This window comes from Branchiostoma belcheri, unplaced genomic scaffold (assembly GCF_001625305.1).
Source record: "Branchiostoma belcheri isolate BF01 breed outbred unplaced genomic scaffold, Haploidv18h27 scaffold33, whole genome shotgun sequence".
Taxonomy (NCBI): domain Eukaryota; kingdom Metazoa; phylum Chordata; class Leptocardii; order Amphioxiformes; family Branchiostomatidae; genus Branchiostoma; species Branchiostoma belcheri.
In genome coordinates this window covers 2138771-2160724 of record NW_017803943.1, presented here as the reverse complement: position 1 = coordinate 2160724, position 21954 = coordinate 2138771, and the positions used below count along the sequence as shown (strand labels likewise).

Below are 21954 nucleotides of genomic sequence, written 5' to 3'. Positions count from 1 at the left end.
TTGGATCTTAAGTTTTAACTTTAAACATGTAACTACCAACACCGATGAACCTTCATGATGGTTCAAATCACTGTCCAGCTGATGAAAGAGTGTACAGTATTAAGTTATTGTCTTACAGGGGTACAGTTACAGTAGTGCTGTCAGATACAGTTACGGCATGGTGTGTCAGGGAACCAAAGATACTATAGAAAAGTTGCATGTGCTGAAATTAAGTCTACAACACTAACCTGTCACCATAGGCTGCTATACTGTACTGAGCATGAAACAATCATGCTGCAACAAGGGGGGGGGGTAAATATTCTCTGTCTGGGGATAATTTCATGGAAGAATGTGCAATTCTTGTTGGTTATGAAATGTGTAGGTAGAATTTCAAAGGATCATTTAGACAAAGAAAATGTACGTATAAATGAGGTGCTACGGGTAAACTTAGTGCATATGGTCTGCTATTTCCTGGTGTTTTTTCTTCGGTGTAAAGAAATTTACCCAAAAGTGTGGGAAACTGCTAAGTTAACATTTTGCAGGGCACACTACGGTAAGGTAAATGTTACTGTCCCGTTTCCAATCCAGTGCCCAGTCAGGTATTTCACAGGCTGTGTTTTCAGACAGACCCCACCCAAAAGTGAAGGGAAACAGCTTGAAAACAGCCCATAAACTACCCGATGGAGCACTGGTTTGGAAATGATACCAAGGGACAAGCAGCTTGTATAGATAATATACAATCATGAATGATGATGATGATGTGCATATGTTGCAGATATAGGCACATGTATTTTTTATGTAAATAATTTATTGCCATGCAAAAGTAAAAAAAAAATTGATGACAAGCAAATTCTTAGATAACGTTCCACTTTTTTGTACATTGCTAAATCTTTTCTATGGCTTTGCCTCAAAGTATACCTACTTTGTAAAAAGAGTCAATTCAGCTTTATAGAATAGTTAACTTGAACAATGCATGCTCTCAAAGGTAAAAAAAATTGTCTTCCTTGTGACCTTAACACCAAGTATACACATTCATTTGTGTCCTACAATGTTGTCCTCAATTCCCACAGAAAAACCTTCAGCCATATAAAGAGCTCTTAAAAGTCTATGATTTTTTATATTAATGTTTTGCAGTAGCAGCATATATTTTGCCAATAAGATAAAAATTATATTTCACAAGAAACATGGGATTGTGCAAGACTCTTATAAGGACAGAAGATGAAATATGGGTTTATGTTTTTTGATAGATGTAGAGCTTTTTTTGGTTTGATTTGGTTCCTATGGAACATTGCTTAGGTCTATAGTTAACCAATGGTGATTCTGATTATGAAAATTCATGAACGCAAGATGATGTACATTGTAGTATTCATTGGTGATTGCCAGCTGCCTAGCATTCAAATTTCACAACTATACAAAGAATTAGAAGTATGATTTGTTGTAGCTTAGCGTAACTTCAATGTTACAAAGTGTGGAATTGTACAGAGTTATTAAAAGCTTGTTTAAGGCTTAAAACGGGACAGAAAATATATATTAAGCATCTTTACATTGTGTGCCTATAGACTGAGTTAAAAACTAGTCCATGAATTGGTCTGCAATTTAACTTACTAAATTAGTACAATGTCATGTTGTATGTAGAGAAAAGCCACACAAACTATGTTACTTACTAGTAAGTGTGTGAGTAACACTGAACAATACAACATAGAGAACAAAGTTTCTATTGCATCCACGTTTACTGATACAATGTATAACTTAATAGCGAGGAACTTACATCCTTGGTTCTTGCAGAGCCATCAAACATTTTTCAATCATTTTTTCAATGTGACGACCACTCAACACTTTTTTATGATAGACGTTAAAACCTTTCATCTTGAACTCTTCTATTTTTTCTTTTACTGAGCATGGCAGGTGACTCCGTCGTCTGCCAGTACAAATCCTTCCCCGCATGCGCAGGTGAAGTCTCTCCGACTGTTGAAGGGTTTTGGGGTGGGCAGACACAGGTCTGAACAGCCGCCATTGTTCTCACCACAACGGTTTGTCCCTGGGAAGGAAATAATTCAAAGTAAGAATAGAATATGCAAAGAAAGCAAAATAAGCACCAGCATTATGGAAAATGATTATGCTAAATACAATACATAGAAAAGTTTAGGTAAAAAATGTCTACCATTAAACATCATCACACGCACACAAATATACCTGTCCTTGGTGCTGAACACTATCCACACAAGCACACTCACCCCCACACAAGCACACACAAACAACCCCCCCCCCACACACACACACAAATACACTTGTCCTTTGTGCTGAACACCATTCACACGTATACAAATATCCCTGTCCTTGGTGCTGAACGTAATACCCACTCACTCAGTCTTTCTCACATACACACAAAGAGACTAAAAAATGTATTTTATCATTTCACAAAAGGGAAAGGCAAGGTTTAAGTTCAATGCTAACCTTTAGGCTGTTTCCACCCTGCATGGACCAGCATGTGTAGTGGGTTGTCCAGTGTCTGAACCCGCAGTAAGGATTTCTGCTTGCCCGTGTTCTTATCCACCCGCTTCACAGAGTCAACATCCCAGTCCATCCAGAACAGGGTGTTCTACAAGTGAAAATGGAGGAGAAACAACAACGTGTGACGGATCATCCAGCCTTTGTATATCAATCCCCTTTGTACTGATCGTAGATATATTTGAACACAGCAGAGTGGCCAGAGTGGGATTTGATTGCCTCAGATCAATTGGGGATGAAGTGATGTTTCCACTGACCAAGTCATCAACTTACTGTGACTACTGTGTACCCTAAACATTTCATGGAGGTATGAAAACTCCAATTTCTTGCTTTACTTTTTGAAGACTTACCACTTTTTGTGTACATGTACCATAATATCATAGCCTTATATAATTATGTCAATCCCTGGGCATGTTAACATCCAAATTTACACCAAAGAAAGAGCAGAAGGGTCATTACCTGTAGGATGTCAAGTGCCAGAGGTCTGGACAGACGCCGGCTGCCCACGATGATGCGTCGGTTCTTCCCGTCCATGTCGCTGGACCAGATACTGTTGATCTTAGCGTCCGACCAGAACAACTTTCTGGAGTGGAAGTCTGGAGAGTGGAAAGGCTGATAAATACCTGCATAGCTCATACGAACTTAAAACATTACCACCAATAATACTTTTATGCATGAAAATACATGTATGGATAAAACTGTTATAAAGAGAGCCTTTGATAATTACATGTAGAAAAGACTTACCAATAGCCAGCCCGCTAGGCCAGATGATCTGCTCGGTGATGATAGCCCTTCGTTCCCAGCCATCCATTCCAACCCGCTCTATACTGGCGGGGTAGGCCCAGTCTGCAAAGTACACCCAGCTGAAAAGGGAGTAAAAACGACAGACCGGATCAGATGAATATATGAAAAAAGGTGAAATGAAATATCATATTAATGACAAAACATACAGTCCATATATTATCTTCTGTAACACTGCTCAGAGCAGGAATGCTTCAAAGTTTATCAAGGTCATGAGTCATGTAACATTACAAGCACATACTAGAAATGATTAAAATCAAAACCTTACTGCGGACTTAAGTTTTTCTAACTCATTTCCCAGGATAGTAACCTACCCATCAATGGGGTCCAAAGCAATAGCGAACGGTCTCTTAACGTCTTCCTTAATGAGAGTCCTCCAGCGGCCGTTCTGTAGGTTCATGACACAGATGGCCTCGCCCATGGTCTCTGTCCAGTACAGGTTCTGGTGGATCCAGTCCACAGCCAGCCCATCAAATGTGGAGTTCTTCCCAGTAAAGATCCCCCTGGGTGGGTCTGATGAACCCAACTTGTGACTGTGTGTGGAATATTAATGGGATCTTAGATTCAATTTTGGAAAGAAAAATAGACTATTCTTCAAATATTGAGCCATAATTAAAATCATGGTAATAGTATAAACTTAAAATTTGATTCAAAGAAACATGCTACAGATGAATAAGGACGACAACAAAATACATGGCCTTTTGTACATTGTTTAAAAATTTTCATAACTGCTCAATTATGATATTCTAGCCTCTACCAGGCTTTGAGAAGCAGCTAGAAAGAGTAGAAATAGACAAATAACATGCCAGGGATGTTGGTCTGCTAAATAGTACTCTCATTGCATGTTATCTGTCCATTTGGCCAAATTTGGCTTTCCAGTTGCTTCCCAAAGCCTGGTAGAGGCTAACACTATATATTTGGTACATATACTTTGAATTAGTATGCTAAGAGTAATGATTATAACAATTGTTATCATGTCAATAATCATCTTAAGTATGCTAACCTGTAGATGCCCTTGAACTGGTCGGACCAGTAGACGGTTCCCGTCTGCACGTCGCTGTCCACCGTGATGATGTTCCTGCCCTCCTCAGGAGGCACCACCACGTTGTGCCCGCCTGTCTTGATGCTGACGGCTCGCACCTCCGAGCTGCTGGGGATCAGCAGGAACTCGTCTTCATCTGAGGAGAAAGATGATATGGCAGGCCGGGTTTAGTGAGTTTGACACCAGAGTTTGCTGACTTCAAAGAAAACTGGAAACTAAGGTAACATTTGGAAATTGTAATGTTTACCTTCGCATATGGTCTGCTCTGTTACTCAAACATATTCATATTATATGGTGACAGGGGTCTAAGTCCCTCCTGCTATAAAAGTGCAACATGATGTAACCCAACACTGGTTACCATGGTGACAGATGTCTGGTTGAAGTCATTGACCTTATAATAAAATTGTTTGGAGAAGAAGAGGAAGAAGAGAAAGAAGGAACAGAGCAAAAACAACATGTTACATCAGAACATGGAGGTGACAAATTGTGAATTTTTTCCTTACTGCAAACGACTGGTCCCTCGTCGTCCCAGTCAGCACAGTCGGTTGCCCCATCACAGACGGCCCGCCCCTCCACACAGCTGCCAGCCGTGCATAGGAACCTTCCCGGTCCCCCACAAGACTCTCCTGCCGTGGAGTCTGACAGGACCCCATGCTCTAAAACAGGGTTACAGTTATGGAATGATATTCAACACCAATATGATTGCTAAGTTATTGGACAAAACTGTGCTTACTGCTTAATGCTTTCAGCCTCTTGCCGATGCTCCTGTACATCCTTGTGTGTCTCTATGGCTGATAAACCTAGTCTTGGCAGACAGGCCTGTCCGGACATGCCACAACTATAGAACTCAAAATGAGCACTATATACAAGTGACTATTTCCGATTTCTGTTGCAACGTGATGTTTCTAGACTTGTTCTTGAGAAGACCACTTACTTCTAATGATGTTGATATCTTCGTCTTCTGTGGCATTGAACCGACTTTCTTCTAAAATGTTAGAGTCAACCTCTCCGTTAGTGTGAGCAGTCGTGCTAGCAACCAGTGGTGATGAAGGTGTTGTTGTTGTTGTAGGTATTTCTGTTTTAGATGTCACCGGGGCTGTTCTTGCAGTTGGCACTGAAGTTGGTGTCACTTTTTCTGCAACTACAGATGGCGTTTTCATCTCAAAGTCTGAATCTTGTTCCACAGATGTGCATGATTCGCTCTCTCCCTTCGTGTACCCATCTGAGCATGCGCAGGTGTAGTTTTTGCTGCCTTCCTTCGGAGGCACGGGAAGACAAAGATGCGTACAGTACGGCTGTCCTGATTGGTCAAGGCAGTAGTTTATGGCTGTATAGGAGAAAGAAGGTTAGTCTTTATATGTTTCTAGTACATTAGACCGGGCCACCATACATCCATTTCCTACTCACTCTAAAAGCTAAATCTCTTCACCAGCTATAATTATTGGCATTGGTGTCCCACAAAAATCATGCGGTCTCATATAACTTTATTTTCAGAGAAGTAAACCTCTAACAAGAATCCCTCTGTTGAAGATTTAAGACTCAGCAAGCCCGTAAGAGAGTTGTACCTTTTGCCTGCTTGAGTGGATGGACAATGGCTACATCCATGGGCATGAAGAAGTCGTCACTCAGGACATGTTTGTCGCTGCCGTTGAACTTGCTGGCACCGTACAGGCTGAACATCTCCCAGTCAGAGAAGTATACCGTGTCCTGTGGAGAGGAGGAGGAGAGTTTAGCATAGGTCAGGTGTCAAGGTAAAAAGGTGTACAATAAGGTATAGTCCCATAGCCTTTTGTGGTGGTAGGGGCAATGGGTTGTTAATCCACAGACCACTGTATCTTAGGGAACAGTATTGGAAAGCAGAACTAGCCCATCCCTCTCCTTGCAATGCCTTCTACCTCCCTAGTGAAGTCAAATACATGTACCCATTTCACACCTGGGTGAAGAGACAAAAAACCGTTTTCTCAAGGAAAATTTGGCAAATGTAAGGATGGTATTGACTAGAAGTTGAGTTTGAGTGACAGAGAAGACGTTTTACCTCAAAGACTTCCAAGCCAAACAGATGTGAGGCTGGGTGCTCGATGATGACCATCCTGTCTCCACCTAACAGGTCGCTGCTCTCTACTGTGCCTTTCTTCCCATCCAGCCAGAACAGCCTTCTACTCACAAAATCTAGAAAACAAGGAAACTTACGATATGAAATGCTTCTAAAGCTGTCAGCAATGCTAAGTATAGATTCATGTATTGTGTAATACTACCAATGGTTAATCATATACACCTTGAATACTGATCAAGACTTAGTGGAAGACAAAAGTCTTGGGTGTTCCTGGTGCATTCTGTGGTTGTCTCTAGTGGTACTGTCCTATACGAGGTGTATTGTTGGCTGCTGTCCTTGTTGCTGAACATGCATTACTGTTAATTTTTCTACAACTTTATCTACAGTTGAGTTTTTAAGTAGTTTATCCGGCTCACCTATGGCCAGGCCGTTGGGCCAGGTAATGTTGTCTCCCACGATGACTTCCCTGTGCTGTCCATCCATCCAGGCACGCTCGATCTTAGGGTCAGATCCCCAGTCTGTCCAGTACATCAGGCTGGAGATAGACAATGTTAGAATATCGTTCAATGTGTGTGCATTTACAATATGAAGGCTATAGATTATCCATGTAATCCTTTTAAGCCTTTTTAAAGCATTTTGCACTGCTGAAAGCTCACAGCAATGAAGGGGGTACATGTAAGTGTCGAGTGTAAAATCAAAATTTTCTGGATAATAGATGAGCAAGATGCCTCCATCCCTGAGGCGTTATGATCGCCCTACCCCTGTTCAGGATCCACGACAATCCCCCTCGGTTCCTGCAGGCCCGTGTCCACCAGTGTCCTGCGCCAGGTCCCGTCCATGGTTCCCACAGAGATGGTGTCCAGTCCCGTGTCTGTCCAGTACACGTGGCCGTACACCCAGTCCACCGCGATGCCGTCCGGGATCAGCACGTCCGTGGAGAACACGACCTGGATGTCGTCGGCAGTTGCTTCTTTGGCGTCAACAGGTGGAAGGGTTGCACTGTTCACACAAGGATATGTCCATCAATGCCATGATATGATAAATATCCCTAGCAGACTTGCAGGTTGCCTCAAATGAAAGAAGAAGATACATAGTATTACATAGTACATATATGTTCATACATGATGCTGTAACCTTTGCAGATTTGGGTTTCTTAAGAATTGCCTTAATATTGTCATGGGTACTAGTTTTGTACATATGGTTACATTATAAAAACAGAATACTTATTTTGGAACTGTCTACACAAGTAATAATGTTTGTGTCATCGTTACATGTTCTATTTTAACAATACAATTGATTGTTCCCACACAGTTGGGGGCATAGCTCAGTGGTAAAGCATTTGACTGCAGATCGAGAGGTCCTTGGTTCAAATCCAAGTGCCCCCTATTTATATTTTTCAAAAAGATGTTTTTGGAAATCTTTCACAAAAATACACGTTTAATAACTATTTTCCTACAGAATTTGTAGGAAACTTCTCATGAATAAATAAACAAACAAACAAACAAACAAACAATCTTATGAAGGAAATGTGTAACATACAGTCCTTTGGGAATTAAATCAGGCACCTCATGATTCTTTGTGTCCCAACATCAGTCCAGAACAGCCTCCCCCTAGCGAGGTCCACATCAACTGCAATGACGCTGCGAAGGTCCTGAGTTAGAATCGCGGTTTTAGCTGAGGATCTTACGTTGAACCTCACGATTTCACGTCTGTTAGAAACAATCAGGTACGGCTCTTGTCCTTGAAAAGGGAAGAAACACAAAATCATAACGTTAGGAGCCAAGGACACTCTATGTGTGCACAATTGGATAGGCAATAAATTAATGGATACTGCCTGGCAAATCTGATACTGTCCAGCAGCAACCAAAAGCTTGGAGATTAAGAAACTATTCTAATATTAGAGTGCATATGGCACCAAAGTTCTTTGAATACAGAGAATGTTGAGACATCATCACAGCATACATACAGCCGTACCTGACGCCACACACGTGCCACTAGCCTGCATGTGATACCCGCTCAGACAGCTGCAGCTGTAAACACCGTACCCATTCTCACACAGCTGACTGCAGTAGCCGGGAGTGGCGCACTCGTCAAGATCTGTAAGGTTGGAAAAGGCAGATGGTAAAGCCATATTTAAAGAGGTAGACTGATGAAAGCTCTGTCATGTTTGTTGTACTATTGTTGTGCGAATATCAAAGTGAGGGCATTCTTTGGATAGTTGTGCCTATGTTGTACAAATCCAGCTGTCTTGTCTTTTCATGGACAAAATGTTGCCTTAGAGCCTTGTTGGCTGTTGTTTATGTCACAGACAGCCTTACAACATCAATATCGAAAAACGACCTACAATGAATGTGACGTCGTAAACTAACGTACAGGGTTGTCAGACGAATAAGTTCAATCACTGAAACAATGAAGCTAACACAAGGATATGTCATCTTTAATAACATTAAGAATATAAGAAACATGACCGTACCTACACACGTGGTGTTACCCTGTAGACGGAAGCCTTCCTTACACCGGCAGGTATATCCAATGCGGAGGTTCTGACAGAGATGTTCACATCCACCGTTGTTATCCAGACATTCATTCACACCTACAGGCACAGGGGATAATGACATTAGTCTCTATTCACTCTATAGGTGCAACACTTATCTGCAACAGGCTGAAATTGATGATAAAGAAACACCATGCATGATGTGTCTGAATGGATAGTGTTCAGCACCAAGGACAGGGAAATGTATAATTTGTTGGTGGTATGTGCGCGTGTGTGTATTTTTGTATGCATGTTCGTCTGTGTGTGTGTGTGTGTGTGTGTGAGTGTGTGTTTGTGTGTGTGGGGGGATAGTGTTCAGCACCAAGGACAGGGCATTGTACGTATCTGTGTGTTTGTGTGTGTATTGTGATTATGCATCCTTAAAAGTGGCATACCGCAATCTTTCTCATCTGAAGCATCTTCACAGTCTGCCTCCCCATCACAGATCCTCTCCTCAGAGATACACCCGTTCGGCTCACACCGGAAGTACCCTGGGCTGCAGTCCTTGTTCTCTGGAGTAGGGGGCTCTGCTGCACAGTCGGTCTCGTCCGCCAGGTTCCTACAGTCCGCGTCTCCATCGCAAACCCAGGACTGGTGTATGCACTGTCCGTCTCCGCAGTGGAATTCTTGAAGAAGGAAAAAAGTAAAAAAAAAAAAAGTGATATTTCTTCTTGGTGGTATTGTCTGTGTTGTAAACTGCAATGCTTTTCGATGCAGAGATATTGTAAAATCAGATTTGGATTTTCACAGTCTATTGCAGAAGACCAGAGTGACTGGTCAAAAGCTCTAGGTGAAACCATACTCTCCAAGCAGAGGTTGATGGGGAAGATTGTTACCTTTTGTACATATGGCCCTTTTTTTGTCACTACACGTATTGCATGTATTGGACCCTCTCTGGCCAATGGATACTGCCTGGCCAATTTGATACTATCTTTTTGCCACCCTAGGATCTGCTTGGAGATTAACTAAAACAGTATATTTACCATTTGGTGAGCACGGGTCTGGGCGGCTGCTTGACGTACAGTCTGTTTCATCTGACCCGTCCTCACAGTCCTGGTCCTCGTCACACCGCCACTTCTTAGGCAGGCAGCGGCCGTCCCCGCACCGGAACTCTGTATCACTACACTGGGGGGCCTCTGTGGGGCAGACATGTTATATTACGGAAACAAGAAATCAGAGATTTTATACCCCTGTGATTTAAAAACGAAATTGTGAAGTTCTCTGTGTCCGTGTCCATGCATTTTCCCATTGGCACCCGGCCAACAGACTTCCTGCCAACTTTCTGACAGCTTCTGGGACCTAACTTACTGTGCCTGACCTTTTGTGGTCTATTTCCCCTATTCATGTGCAGTCACTAAATCGTATACGCACATACATGTAGACGCATGCACACACACACACTCACTCACACACACCAAATATACATGTCGTAATAGCTCTATTTCTTTGCACAAGAAACGTTTAATAGCACAGCTTATATTCAGATTACTTGGATAATATAGCCAGAGACAGATAAAAGAAACAAACCGCAGTCTTTCTCATCTGACCCATCCGGACAGTCTTTGTCTCCGTCACAGCGCCACTTCTCCTGGATACACCGTCCGTTCTCACATCTCCACTCACGGGGCAGGCACTGTCCTGTAGCTGGGAAATATTTGGGATATTTTAAAACATATCTGTGAAACACAATCAATCATATATTAACGTCAGGCCCAAGGATTTTACAGAAACATGTGTTGCCATCTTTTCACAGTGTTACCGTTAGTAGGTTGATTTTACTTCATTTGGCATCAGTGATAGCATTTTTAGCCTATGCTACATAACCATTTTCATCTGTAATTGAAATATTGTCTCACCACAGCCTGCCTCGTCAGACCCATCACTACAGTCTGTCTGTGAGTCACACCGCCAGGCGGCAGGCAGGCAGATCCCGCTCTGGTTACACCGGAACTGGTCCTCACCACATTCAGATGCTGGGAACAGAAACAGAAATAAACATCAGTTAACATATAACCCATACATGATCTGTATCTGTATAGCTAGTATAACGACCCCTCGGGGTAACACACCAGCTTTGCAGGCACGCAGCGCGGCGGCAGCTGGCTACATTACTCCGAACAACTTACACCTTGCCTTTGCAAATCTAGCTCTTAAAACAACGTTTAAAGTTATCTATAGTCACCAGGATACCATTACAAAACTACCGTAGACTAGAATTACGATGAAAAAAGATACATGAAAAAAGCAGACAAAAAGGCAGGAAAGAGAAGTTGTACCTCTCGGTCACCGTACATAACATCAAGATAGATATACCGTACACTAATATTTACCGCATCGCTCGTTGTTCTCATCGCTTCCGTCCGCGCAGTCTGCGGCTTTGTCACAGAGCCAAGAGATGGGGATACATTTACTCCCGTCCCGACACGGGGTCTGGTCACTGCTGCAGGTTGTTGTAGTCTTGGGCGAAGTCTCCCTCGGCCTCGTTGTTGGTGTCGTCGAAGTTGTCGTGGTGGTCCTTGCCGTGGTAGTGATGGTGGGTGGGATAGTAGAGGCTGTGGTAGGGGTTTCGAGTGGTCGTGGCGTGCTGTTATCGTCGGGTTCGCATCCCTCCTCGTCAGTGTTGTCCTTGCAGTCGTCGACGCCGTCGCAACGATACTTCTCGGGAATGCAGCTAGAATGCATTCAGAAAACATCTTTTTGGTCATACCCGATCAGTGGGGGGCTGGTAGTGGAACATAGCTGCACCAGCTAGGCTTTTCTTAAGCCGAGAACCAGACTTAAGCTTAGCAGTTGGCACTTCGCGAAAAAGTGGAATTTCAATTATGGTAACTGCCGGATAAGTAGGACGATGGTTACTTTTTGTATTTGATGTTTTAGGCAACCAAAATCTGTTGCTATTGTGTCTATGGCAAGGTTTTGCTGAATGTTACCGTGCGGCATGCACCAGTCCATATATCTAAGGACCTCTAGTCCTACCTTCCGCTGCGGCACAGAAACTTGCCGGGTCGGCAGACGGGGCAGGAGGACTCGTCCGAGTTGTCCTTACAGTCGTTCTCGCCGTCACACATGAACTTGAGCGGGATGCAGCGGGAGTTCGCGCACCGGAAACTGCCGCCCTCGCACGGCTTCGACCCTGAGGAGGTCAGAGCAGATATCGATGAAGACAGTGATTTTTTCTAGCCTGGTTACCAAACCTATAATAGCTCCCGCGTCCTACATCCTCTCTGTAAATAGGAGAGGAAGTAGGACTCTGGAGCTATAGTAAGTTTGGTAACCAGGCTATGACCATCGTCATTATCATCATCGTCGTCGCCGCTCACATCTGTCGACGATGCAGGCCACCACTGCTTTACATTCTCTTCTTTCTAGCAAGCGCTTGTCTTCGTGCTGCCAAGGTGAAACCCATCTTCCATAACTGTTTTCTCCATGTCATTTGTTTAACTCCCCTCTTCTTTTCCCTTGTGGTATCTAGTTCAATGCCATCCGAGGGAGGCGCGTTCTTAATGGCATCATTGCAACGTTGCCAATTTTTGCAAACAGATAACGGCTGGATTTTGGACTTCCTAGCGGATTTCCAGAACCTCCGGTTACTTACTTGAATTTTATCTAGTTTTATGACTTACGTCGTCTGAACCACGTGCAGGCTGTGTTAGCCTCGTCCGACGAGTCTGCGCAGTCTGTCTCCCCATCACAGGCCCACCTGGCCGGGATACAGGCGGGAGGGTCCCGGCACTGGAACTCGGACCCAGCGCAGAAGGACGGAGCTGCAAGGACATATCAACACATCGGAAATCCGCGAATAAATTCACTGGGTTGGCAAGAGACTGTATAAGAAGCTTTCATTCAACAACCAGTTGAGTTGCACATCCAGCATTTTGATGACCGTTTGTCCCCTTCTTTGCCCCTGTGAAGGTGACAGGCGGTCACCAAAACATCGGATGTGAAAACCCACGTGCACTGGTTGTTGAATAAAGAACTTCCTTATACAAACAGTCAGTGATTTTAGACCTTCTCGAAGTGTTTGAGTTCTTCAGATAAATTTCTGGCCCAGAGTAAAGAAGAAAATGTACGATACTGTAGGTTTAGTCTGGTTACCAAACCTATTCTAGCTGCCGAGTCTCTTTCGTCCTCTCCGCAAATCGACGAGAAATTCTACTGCTTCTTAAGTATGACGCTTTACAGCTAAAGTCGGTGTTGTAATTATGCTATGAACTTATAGACTTATAGACAGGCCAGAGGCAGAGAATCCCGACTTACGGCAGTCCCTCTCGTCGCTGGCGTCGGGACAGTCGTTCTCGCCGTCACAGCGCCAGGCCTCCCGGATACACACGGCGTGGGACGCGCACTTAAAGTCACCCGGGGGACACGTGTCGTCAACTACAGGGAGAAAAGACTTCTGTCATTCTTTAGTCTACTTGTACGTATATGCTAGGTCCCACTCTAGACTTCTTCACCGCACTTGTATTTAGAAGGCAAGCCAATCTAACTTTCTCCCCTGAATTAAATAAGTTTTTGATACACACGGCGTGAGACGCGCACTTAAAGTCACCCGGGGGACACGTGTCGTCAACTACAGGGGGAAAAGACTTTATTTGTCTTCTTGTTCATCTGTGGTGTATGTGTGTGTGTCCGTACTTGCGCGCTTATGTGTGCGTGCTTATATATGTATGTGTGTGCGTGTGCATGTACATGTATGCATATGTAATACTATGTACGTAATATGAGGTCCTACTCTAGATTTCTATTGTATTCATAAGGCAATCCAACGTAACGAACTTTCTACCTGAATTAAAAAAGTCTTCGTGACCCCAATCCTAAGGACAACGAATTATCTTGTATTCTTTAGAAATGCGATGTTAGCAATCGTAATATCGGACTGCTGTTGTCTGGCTACGACAGTCGAAGGTCATTTCAAAGGACAAAAATGCCTAAGCAATGCACGCAGGTGTCACGTCCTGTAAGCGCTAACTCCATTTTCGCTAGAAAGATCAACCAAATATACTACTGTAGGGTAGCGGGAGGGCGACCGGCGGGGTCTTGTAGCCACTGGCGAACTTCTCTGATGGTTGCGTCGGCTTGTTGTGCAGCGCGAAAGTCAATGGCCGGCGCGGTGGCAAGTTGAGCGGCGGAGCAGATGGCTTCTTGTAGGGGATGCTGGTGACTGTGGCAGACACGGGTGTCGCGTACGACGTCAGGTGGCGAGGCTGGCACAGGAGCAGATGGGTCGTCATCGGAGATGACGTTAGCAGAGTCACGGTCGTCGCGTACGACTTCAGGTGACGAGGCGGGCACCGGAGCGGGTTGGTCATCAGCGGAGACGACGTTAGCAGAGTCACGGTCGTCGCGTACGACGTCATGTAGCATTTTAGGCTCAGTTGAATCATCAGCAGAGATGACTTCAGCGGGCTCGGCGGTGTCGCGTACGACTACTTCCGCGGAGTCAGGTGTGTCGGGCGCGGCGTCGACGTTGTCAGGCGGTGGAGAGGGTGGGCGGCGCGATAGGGCATCAGCGTCCGTGTTGGTGGGACCAGGTCGGTACTTGATGGTAAACTGATATGTACAGAGTTCAATGGCCCACCTCGTGCGTCGGCCCTGCGCCATTCCATCTCCAAGTGGGGCTTCCCGGCAGGACAGCAGCGGACGGTGGTCTGTCAGCAGGGTGAAGTTACGGCCGTAGAGGTATGGGCGGAAATGGCGAATCGCCCACACCGCTGCCCAGAATTCCCTGTCGTACGTACTCCATCGTCGCTGTGTCCTTGACAGGGTCTTGCTGGCATATGCGACAACGCGTTGGGTGCCGCCATGAGTCTGCGTTAAGACTGCGCCTATCCCGGAGGTGGACGCGTCGGTTGCTAAGGTAAAGTCACTGGCAAAGTCCGGGAAGGCGAGGAGCGGAGGGTTGGTCAGCTGGTGCTTCAGGGTGTCGAACGCAGACTGGCAGGCTGGGTTCCACTGGAAGGTGTGGTGTTTGTCAGTCAGTCGCACCAGAGGTTCCGCCACAGTCGCAAACGCTGGGACGAACTTCCGGTAGAAGGAGGCCAGGCCCAGGAATGACCGGATGTCGGTCTGGTTGCTCGGAGTAGGCCAGTCCTGGACTTTGGCGATGTTGTCTGGGTCAGGGGCGACGCCGCGGCGGGACACCACATGTCCCAGGAATGTCACTTCCTTCTGTGCGAAGCGGCACTTGGCCGGATGTAATTTCAGGCCTGCTTGCCTGAGACGAGTAAACACCTCCTGCAGGGTGTGCAGATGTTCGTCGAAGGTTGGCGTAAAGACGATGATGTCGTCAAGATAGGCAAGACAGACATCCCAACCAACACCGGCGAGGATGAGCTGAACAAGGCGTTGGTACGTTGCCGCTGAGTTGGAAAGGCCAAATGGCAGGACCTTGAACTGCCATAGCCCTTCCGCCGTACAAAACGCAGTTTTGTGTCGGTCTGCGGGATGGACGGGAACTTGCCAATAGGCGCTCTTCATGTCCAAGGTCGAGAAGTAGTAAGACCCGGCAAGTGCGTCGATTGTGTCGTCTATGCGGGGGAGAGGGTGGGCGTCAGGCACTGTGACGGAGTTTAACTTCCGGAAGTCCACACAGAAGCGAGGCGTGCCGTCCTTCTTGGTTACTATGACGACAGGGGAAGCCCACGGGCTGGTGCTTGGCTCAATGACGTCCTGCTCCAACATGGATGAAAGTTGCTCTCGCAGGGCGTCGCGGCGGTGGACAGGTGTTCGGTACGGTTGTTGACGGATTGGTTTAGCGTCTCCGGTGTCTATTCTATGTTCTACCAGGGTCGTACGGCCGATGTCGGTGGCGCTGGTAGAAAAACAGTCGCGGTTGGCCTCTATGAGGTCCGAGAGTCTGGTCAACTGTGGCTGAGGAAGGTCAATGTCGGATAGGTCGACTACTGGTAGGGACGTCTTAGGGACACGCACCTTTTTCTTTTGCACTGTCGGGGCGGCGGTCGCTGGGTCGGCGGCGTCCTGGATGTGGTAATCCGAGTCGGGGGTGGAGGCTGCGTGGAATTGTCCGACATTGCACTTTTCCGGGAGGCGAACTGGGTGGTTGTTTGTGTTCATAATTTGAACCACAGCGCGGCCATCTTCAACGTGGGAAACTGTCCTGGCGGCGGCTACTCCATCATACGTAACGCGATGCAGCTGGGGCTCAAAGACGCCGTCGAAGTGGTGAGGGACGTCCACCCCGGGTGGTGGAGAGTCGGACGGGCACAGTACAAACACTATTAGCGGGCAGGATCATCGTTCGGCACACTGTGACGTCGGAGACACGAGGAGCTAAAGGAGACCGCGGCAGCAGGGGTAGAGTTGTCGATTTTATCTTCACGGTGCCAGATGCTGGGTTGATCGTTACATCATGAGAATGACAGAACTGCCATCCAAGAATAATATTGTTCGTCGCATGGCGCATAACATGAAACGTCTCTAGCACGGAGGTGGGACCCAGATGGACGAGAGCGCGGATAGTTCCCACGATGTGGAGTTTCTCGCCGTTAACCGAACGAACCGTGTTAGATGTTTGACTGATGGGCAGACAGCGTAACGAAGGAGAAGAAAGTCTAAAAGTGTCACTAATGATAGAGATGCACGAACCTGTGTCAATGAGGGCTGTGGTAGGGGCGCCTTGAAGATCAACGGCAATAAAGGGCGAAAAAGTTGAGTCCGAGGTTGGGTTGGGCGGGGGTGTAGCTGGCTGTTGGCGCGTACAACCAGCTAATGTCCGTTTCCCGAGGGTGGGGTAGGGGTAGGGCAGGAGGCGGCGTAGTGCCCGTACCCGTGGCATTGGTGACACTGCTCGTCTGGGCGGACGGGACGGCGTGGAAGACGGCGGCGAGTCTCTGAGCGTGGCGCGGGGTCATCTCGACGGTCGCTGCCCCGTCGGTTGGGCGGCTGGTCACGGTCGTCGCGGCGGCTGCGTTGCTGGTGCTCGGGTTGGCGTTGGTTGGAAGCCTGAGCGTGTAGCAGGTCGACGACCTCTGTTAACTTGGATGCCAGAGTTGCGACGGTGGCGGTCAGGTCCGGCGTCGGGGCTCTGGTCGAGGTGATCCTCGCGGCGGTGTGGTCTGCCGTGGGGAACTGGAGGTCACGGGCGGCGGCGTGGCGGGCCTGTTCACAAATGGAGGCCTGACGGATGGCTGCATCGACGTCAGCGGGGCCGAACTCCATCACCCTGTGTCGCAGGTCAGGGTCCAAACCCGCGAGGAAGCGGTCCAGTGCAACGCCAGCCCGTCCGGCATCGTTGTAAGTCGGGTAGGCGAGGCGGACCAGGCGTTGAATCTCCGCTGCATACACGGACAAGCTCTCGTTGGGGCGACGGGGCCTAGCGTTGGCGGCCCGACGGAACTCCTCCAGCAGGGCGGTGCGGCCGAAGGGTCCGACCATGGCCGCTCGGATCAGGGCGAGGTCGGCCTTCGTCGCGGCTGGCAGCTCGGTGTAAAAGCCGAAGGCTGGGCCAGTGAGGTAGGTGGGGAAGTGCCTCAGCCTGGCGGCCTGGTCCAGCTGCTGGGCATCGGCCCACACATCGAACTGCTGAATCCAAAGCTGAAAATCGTCGGCCGCGGTGCCGTCGAAGGAGGGGGGAAGCCGGGAACGTGGCTCAGCCATGGCGTGGGTCGTAGGTACTCGTAAGTTAAGTTGGAACCGCTGCCACCAAATGTAGGGTAGCCGAGGCTAGCGGGGTGAGCCGAGCTGTCAGAGAACTGCACAAGACGAGATCTCACTCTAGACTGACTCCTGCCACATGGCCGGAGGTACTTTATTCCTGTTAATGAAGACCATATGTCTTGACCGCCCGTGCGGTCACAGTCTTATCTACTCCCATATCTACTCCTAACACTACTATCCTGTGTTTACACAATCTCTCACTGGCAGGGGTATTTTGTCCACCTCTGGGGGCGGCAACTGTAGGGCGGGCCAGCAGCTAGGAGCCCGATTTAGTCCGGATAAAAATACTAGACTGAAGTATTTGACAGATGTCTTGACGAATCCCATAGACAAAGAACTAGTGCAAAAGGACGTTATCAGTCTTCACGTGCATAACACATGATGCCAAAATAAACTGACATAAAGCATTGAAATCTAACAGCTCAGTCGATCTATTCACCCGCTGTCAAATCAGACACGACGAAAAGAATCTCCCCTCAGCCCAGGTGCGTTTTATCTGTCTAGACCCCAAGTTCACCGGCAACTGTATCAGCCGTGCTATTTCTGGTCGCCTGGTGACAGAAATCATACAGGAGGGACATGGAGGTCCTCATGATCACGGCAGGCAGAATAAACTGCCAGCTACGCTGCTTGAAACACAGTGATTCTGAAGGCTGGTAAAGTTGTAGATTGAAACTTTAAGATGACTCTTTTGTACAGCCGTCTCCCAAAGAATGTTTCTCCTTCCTGTATAACTGAATCGTTTACACTAGAATGAAACTCAAGGCGGAGTTCGGATGTTCTGCCTGAAACTTTAGTTCAAAGGGAAGGAGATAGCAGAGAAAAGAATGCGTGTTATTAAAACAGCAAAACATTTGGCGGGAAGTCGTTGTTTGTCATGTCGGATATCAGGACCAACATTCACCGCCATCTTCTAGCATATTTATACCGCCCACCAACTTAGCTCAGTGCCTAGAAGTGTGGTCCTCCATTGAGCAAACTTATTACAAAAGTAATGAATACAAACTTATGCTCTTTTATTTACATTGCAGAAAAATACATTTTAAAGGGTAACCTGGTGTCCAATCCTATCTTTTTTTAAATAACTGCGAGTGTTTTTCGTGTCCTACTGAGCCATGACCTGTGCTTAGCCTATAAGGGCATAGATGTGCAATAGACGTCTTTTATTCACTACTCAGGACAACCCACAGGCTACCTTGTCACAACAGAGCTTGTTTATATCATGGAAAGGATGGAGTGGAAGTGAGGTGTTACTGAGCCCTGCCTGCCAGGCGGTGCGTGGGGTCTACTTACGGCTGTCTTCTGGCAAAAACAGGAACCCCTGAAGGACGGAACTGATGAAATCTGCAAGAGAAGAAATAAACAACAACTCTGAAACAAACCGGAAGTGTCCCAAGACAAAAACAACGGCTTTCTCGGAAAAGCGGAGGACTGGGGTCATCGACACCTCTTTCCTCTGAAATCTTAAGAAACAAATACGCTGTGTCTATACAAGAGGAGCGCATTTTTGACACAAGTCCAAATTTAAGGTCATTTCAATGCTTTCAAAATCAAGCATTACTTTACACATTATGAGTGCGTTATCCGTACAATGTTTTCAAAATCACGTAAGAACTTACGTCAATGAAGGTAATGAGATTCAAATTAAAGGAAATTGATACTCAAGCAATTGGATAGGTTTTGAAAACTGTCAGAGGTTTCAAGTAGCATCCACTACTTTTTGTCAGTGACTCACAGAGCAACAATTTCCTTGTTTACGTAGGAATTTACGTTGTCAATGACGTTAGAAATGACTAAATCTGCTGATACGTAATCAGGAATATGATGTAAAATGATAAAATATCCAAGGGCATCACAAAACGACTCACACGTCACTGACAGAGCTAGAAACGGGTTACTCGGGTACAACCACTTGTACACTTGAGAGCAGCAACTTATGTAACTTCACAAGAGAAATGTGTCGTAACTTGGGGAAAATGAGAAGAGTAACTGTGTAACAATGAGTAAAGCATAACGTAAAAAGGTTTAAACCAGCATGTCATAATAATGATACGATATACTGCAATCTGTTCAGATTAGAATAACCTCGATGGACAATGTCATTAGCAACTACATTTTTGTTGGTAGAATGGGACCGTCAGTGTCTAACGTTTAGTAATTAGCCTTAGATTTATCTTGTTCGTAAACTATAAGATTCGCTGGCTACCAGGAGGTGTAAATACTGAGAGAAACCGTTCAATCAGGAAAGAATCTTTGCGCTTTGGGTCAGCAAAGTACAGAAGCAAAACCAAAGGCGGGGTCGGGGCTATTGAGAGGATGTCACAGCTATACGAAGATCGCTCTAGAAGAACTTGACGTACTATTCCTATCCTTGTATCCTTACTCCAAGGATTAAGTAAAGAAACACAAACATACCTGCTTTGGCAAGAGTTGTGCCAAGTAGAAAGAAGAGTTGGAGACAGTTCATCGCGGCGGCCTTCGTTTCGCTGCTGAGCTTCGAGCGCGTGTTGAAATGAACGATTCTCGCCCAGGGAGACGGTCGGAAACTGAGGAGGTAGGAATGCGCAACCCCGAAGTGTTCTCCGCGAAGGTTAGCGATAGTTGACAAAGGCACGTGGGCAAATGTCAACCCGTCTGTTGACTGAAACAAGAAACATGGAAGATACTGTGTGTGGTGACAGTGTGGGGGCCTGGGGGAGGGTCTGCATGGGGGATACTGGCTACGCTTGACGATAAATTTATGAGGATATCGGCAACGCTTAACGGTGAATTTACTTGTTCTTGCCAGTTTTGAGAACGTTTGAAAGTTCATTGGATAGTTAGCTACCTTCGCCAAGAAGGTTATTCTATCTGATGATGTCTGGCACTAAAGTATGCGAACACTAACACGCCATGATCCGTTATGACTCTTTTGACAATCCACGATAGGAATAATTTTGTCATTAACGATTAAACGATGAATTAAGGATAACAAACAATGATCCACGTGAACAAATTACGCTTCACGGTAAATTTACAGACAATGCTTAACCACGTTGAATCAAGATAGGATATTTCTTTATGCCTTGCAGAAAGAAACGAGCATGCAGACCCTCCGAGAGGTCAGTAGAACTGGGTGATGAATGGTTCGACACTCGTCTGTCAAGACATGAACCAGAAGGGCGGGATGTACGAGAAACAGTCGTTCCGTCTGAAGATAACACTGGGGCTCCTCTAAAGTAAATAACGGCTGAACCCTACATTATACATACATCAGTGGCCAGCTCAAGCGATAAGAACATAGTATACTGTAGTATATAGTATGGGAAACTTAGCCTGGGAGCCCCGGCATACAAACAGGATGGCACCCAGGCTATGGGAAGCTAGCCTCCTCTGCAGACTTTTACAGCGGTCTACGTAAAATTGTTTGTATGAGCGCGGTGGTTCCTTTTCACTGAGGCTCAACTGTATCGGGGGTATAGCTGTAGCGACTGATGTACGGCTATCCCTACACAGCCCTTCCCATAGGAACGAAACCACTGCACTCGTAGAAACAAACTCGTTTTCTATACTAATTAAAGTCATATCTGCCACTTACTTTGACTCGTACACAGTCCGTCCAGATGTAGAATCGAATAAGTGATCGATCGCTTTAAATCTACCCTTTCTTATCTATCATTGCTGACTCGGTATAAGACGAAGAAATGCAAGGACAGTGTTGACGATGGCATGTTTACTGATGTGACGTAAACAATGGATGTCGGCAGGCCTCAGATCAACAGATTTAAGGTCACAGGCGGGGTCAGACGTTGTTTTAAGATACAGTTTAGAATCACTTTACGTTTGAACGTTCACGGTGATATACATTCATTGTCACATGAACAAGTAAGAACATTAGCAAACTTCAAGTCCTTGGGTACGTTGTAAAGACAGATGCCTTTTTTTTACATGATCTGGTTTCTGGATAACATTGGTAAGTGATTTTACCTGGCTGATAAGAAGCTGTATTAAAAGATTCTTTATTCAGTAAACAGGGGGTTTCATATCCGACGTTCTGCAGATCAACAATGACAAGTTCTGATTCGTACTGCAGGTAGGTGTCGCTGCTGCAGTATTTACAAATGCGGTCCCAAACGTACATGTACATGTCATCATCGGTCGACCGTATTGGTCGGGGTTATACCGCCCCTTACGAGGTGACATACCCTTTCGTCAGCTTAATACAAGACGGGGTTCGCCACGCCTCCGTCCGGGTGATGATGTACATGTACATATATTTGTGTTGTTACAATGTTAGCTTAGGCTGTTACATGCCTCCTTATCCGATTATTATGTATGTATGTATGTATGTATGTATGTATGTATGTATGTATGTATTTATGT

The 21954-nt window shown here is 46.1% G+C and overlaps 1 protein-coding gene and 1 non-coding gene across 2 annotated transcripts; one reads left to right on the top strand and one right to left on the bottom strand.

The window, feature by feature from the left end:
• Positions 1 to 299: 299 nt before the first annotated feature.
• LOC109475237 (very low-density lipoprotein receptor-like) lies at positions 300 to 20295 on the bottom strand. The gene is made up of 25 exons (XM_019775838.1): positions 20008 to 20295; positions 18886 to 18936; positions 13174 to 13293; positions 12540 to 12680; positions 11893 to 12049; positions 11247 to 11587; positions 10773 to 10889; positions 10444 to 10554; positions 9900 to 10052; positions 9312 to 9542; positions 8857 to 8976; positions 8358 to 8480; positions 7949 to 8123; positions 7143 to 7382; positions 6800 to 6918; positions 6366 to 6499; positions 5896 to 6037; positions 5265 to 5657; positions 4834 to 4986; positions 4292 to 4466; positions 3603 to 3821; positions 3232 to 3350; positions 2947 to 3083; positions 2434 to 2578; positions 300 to 2017 (listed from the first exon to the last, which is right to left on the bottom strand). Exons 1-25 carry the CDS (start codon positions 20057 to 20059, stop codon positions 1869 to 1871), a joined length of 4017 nt encoding a protein of 1338 aa, XP_019631397.1. The 5' UTR covers positions 20060 to 20295; the 3' UTR covers positions 300 to 1868.
• Positions 7697 to 7768, top strand: Trnac-gca. The gene has a single exon. It is a non-coding gene; the product is annotated as a tRNA-Cys (tRNA).
• Positions 20296 to 21954: the final 1659 nt, after the last annotated feature.

What these genes read in the sequence shown, in the direction of transcription:
- LOC109475237 (XM_019775838.1), bottom strand. Translation starts at nt 20,059, where the DNA reads ATGAACTGTCTCCAACTCTTCTTTCTACTTGGCACAACTCTTGCCAAA. An exon ending in GCCCAACGGCCTGGCCATAG is followed by an intron (nt 6,500 to 6,799) that starts GTGAGCCGGATA and finishes CTTGTTTTCTAG; the next exon opens with ATTTTGTGAGTAGAAGGCTG. An exon ending in CAGTTCAAGGGCATCTACAG is followed by an intron (nt 3,822 to 4,291) that starts GTTAGCATACTT and finishes TTCCACACACAG; the next exon opens with TCACAAGTTGGGTTCATCAG.